This window comes from Cucurbita moschata, unplaced genomic scaffold (genome assembly GCF_002738365.1).
Source record: "Cucurbita moschata cultivar Rifu unplaced genomic scaffold, Cmos_1.0 Cmo_Scf00030, whole genome shotgun sequence".
NCBI classification, from domain to species: Eukaryota; Viridiplantae; Streptophyta; class Magnoliopsida; order Cucurbitales; family Cucurbitaceae; genus Cucurbita; species Cucurbita moschata.
The window spans coordinates 1,534,675-1,537,386 of record NW_019268546.1 but is presented as its reverse complement, the minus strand read 5'-3'; the positions used below and the strand labels follow the sequence as shown (position 1 = coordinate 1,537,386).

The 2,712-nt window shown below is 37.9% G+C and overlaps 1 protein-coding gene across 1 annotated transcript; it reads right to left on the bottom strand.

Annotated features, from left to right (window-relative positions):
• On the bottom strand, positions 1–787 carry LOC111464393. Its single transcript, XM_023108592.1, has 2 exons — positions 582–787; positions 1–499 (listed from the first exon to the last, which is right to left on the bottom strand). The coding sequence occupies exons 1-2, from the start codon at positions 677–679 to the stop codon at positions 229–231; spliced, it is 369 nt and encodes a 122-aa protein (XP_022964360.1). The 5' UTR covers positions 680–787; the 3' UTR covers positions 1–228.
• Between the last annotated feature and the right edge of the window lie 1,925 nt (positions 788–2,712).

Here is a 2,712-nt window from a genome sequence, read left to right as displayed (position 1 = left end):
AAGAAAAACTTAAATAAGACAATATATGCGTATATAATATACCGATGACAAAGAGGAAGCAAAACTCATGTGGTCTGCTGCATATAAACCCACGCACACTCAAAAGCAACCTATATTATAAACTATATAGATATATATATATATATATATATTATATATATACGATGTCTATATAATAATATTTAAGATTTGAGAAAATTAAAGGAACCCCATTCACCGCCCTCTTTTTCAGCACATTACGTCCTTCAGAAGCTTGTACCTGCGTGTGGTGGGCTTGGGCGACGGAACGCCACCCGCGGTGCCGTGTTTCCCCTTCTCACCAACGGAGGAGGAGGCATCTTCATGGTGCTGCTTGATTCTCTCACCGGTGGGCGGCGGTCTCTTGGAGGAGGTTCCATGTGATCTGGAGGAGGAGGAAGTACGACCTTCACACCGGCACCAATCACAGACCTGAATTGGGTCGGCGCGACCCAATTCAGTGTAGTAATTACTGCAATAGCTGCCAGATTTTGAAGCAAAACACTCAAAATTAATTGATTGATATTGCATGGAAAATGGAAGAAAGAAAAGCAGAGACATACGAATGTTGAAAGCGGGTGCGGCAGTGGTTGCAGCGGAAGAGCTTGTCAGGGAAGCCGATGTCGCCGCACATGCAGCAAACAATTTGAACATCCACCATGCTTCTAAGATGAAATCAAGATGCGACCCAGCAAGCAACCACAAACAGACTTTAAATATAAACAAAAAGATGTGGAGTCGGTGTATAAAAATCCGTTTCCACTAAAATATATATATATATTTTTTTTTTATAAAAAAAAAAAACTTTAATTGGGTTTGCTCAATTATATTTTCATCCACTTTATATCAAATATTAATTATAAATCAAGCTAAACATATTATATGACCATTATGTCCCTGTCTACCATTATGTCTCTCTATATGGGCTGTTGCTCTGTTCCCTTACCTATCTCCTCTTTTTACTCCGGTTCCTGTATAATTATAAAAATCTGTGTACTACCCACGCGCTTTTGTTTAGAATGTGGACCACGCGCCTTGTCTACTTCCTACTCCAAAACTGTGTGCGCTTTTCTTTATCCTTTTGTTTTTCCTTCTATTTCATTATTCTGTGCCATTTTTTGGATGGGGGGAAGTTATTCTCTTCCAATGACATCAATTTTTAAACGTGTAACCATCTGAATAGGAAGAAGGTTGCGTGATTGAGCATAAAATACTTACCTAGTAGCTTGCTTAGGGTATTAAGTCGTTCTTAAATCTTATGTTATTCATGTTCGTTAAATTATTTACGTGACTCGTTTTATATTTAGATATCTCATTTTTAAGTCATATATGCTTATGGTAAGACCTGAGCCTCGAAAGAATTAATTTCTTGATTTTTCCTTTAAAGTCTCAATTTCTAAGATTGACAAATTTAAGGATAGGGTAATGTTATAAGTCCTGTATGACTTGATGTATGATTTGAGTATATCTGAGCTATTGCGTTTAGATACGACGATAAGGCTGAAAGGGGCCATGAGATAGCAGACTAGCATTAGAAAGACAGAGAGTTGACGTCGTAGAGTGCTAGATGTCTAACTTATTGATTTGTTACGAGATACCTTAAGTTTCAATACCAGATCTGGAGGTACCCATGAACTAGCCTTTCATGATCATAACTCTAGAAGCCGAGCATGTCAACATGCATATTACGTAGGCAATGGCAACCACTAAAAGAGTTAAGTACCCCACGTATAGATCATTACCCTTAGAGAGTTTTTGATAAGTTGGCATTTCGAAAAATAAAATTCATCAACTTTGGAAGTTGAGCAATGATGATCATGGTCTGGCATTTCGAAAAATAAAATTCATCAACTTTGGAAGTTGAGCAATGATGATCATGGTCTGCAAGATTTTGGTTGAAGTCATAGAGATTAAGTTCAAGTTATGGACTTCTAAGAGCATGATGGGCACGTTATGCTACTTTTGAGTTATGGAGTGAGGACATTTCTTGGCGAGGGATCGCTCGAATTTCAAGAGAAAGAGATTAAGTTCAAGTTATGGACTTCTAAGAGCATGATGGGCACGTTATGCTACTTTTGAGTTATGGAGTGATGGACATTTCTTGGCGAGGGATCGCTCGAATTTCAAGAGAAAGTTTCATGCTGAGTAGTTACACGTGGTTATCTGGATTTGTGACCCCATTCTAAGTCATCCTTAGTATTAGACAAGCATGCTCGTAAAGTCAATGATGCAGAGCCTTCTCCTTCTCTTCTTCGTGTTATATTTTTCAAATTAGGTGGGTTTTCCTCTTGCTCTCTATTGTCCTCTTTCTTGTGTGTGGTTAACACTCTTCTATTTAGGGCAACATTCCTTAAATAATTCCTCAATTTCCTCAAATTCAAGGCTAAGATTACCTCTTTTGTCCACATGCCTTCCTCACCATTATTTGGAACAATTAGATGTGGTCCCCTTTTAGCCAAAATGTTTTTACGTGTGAATAACTACCTTTTATGGAATGAAGTGCTTCAACAATTGTTTTGATCTCACACCACTCGGTTAGAGTGGATAACTTGTTGTTGCAAACTTACAAAGACTAGTTTCACACACCAATATGCATCCATACGCATCAATAATGCATTAATCACCAACATGTCGTAAAGTCTTTCAATAGGAATCATAGAGCTAAGAATCATTTGATTGCAGGAGATATTGAAC

Excerpts from the sequence above, each read along its gene's own strand:
- LOC111464393 (XM_023108592.1), bottom strand. The coding sequence starts at position 679 with ATGGTGGATGTTCAAATTGTTTGCTGCATGTGCGGCGACATCGGCTTC. Across the intron at positions 500-581 it reads CGCACCCGCTTTCAACATTC|CTATTGCAGTAATTACTACA; the intron begins GTATGTCTCTGC and ends AAAATCTGGCAG.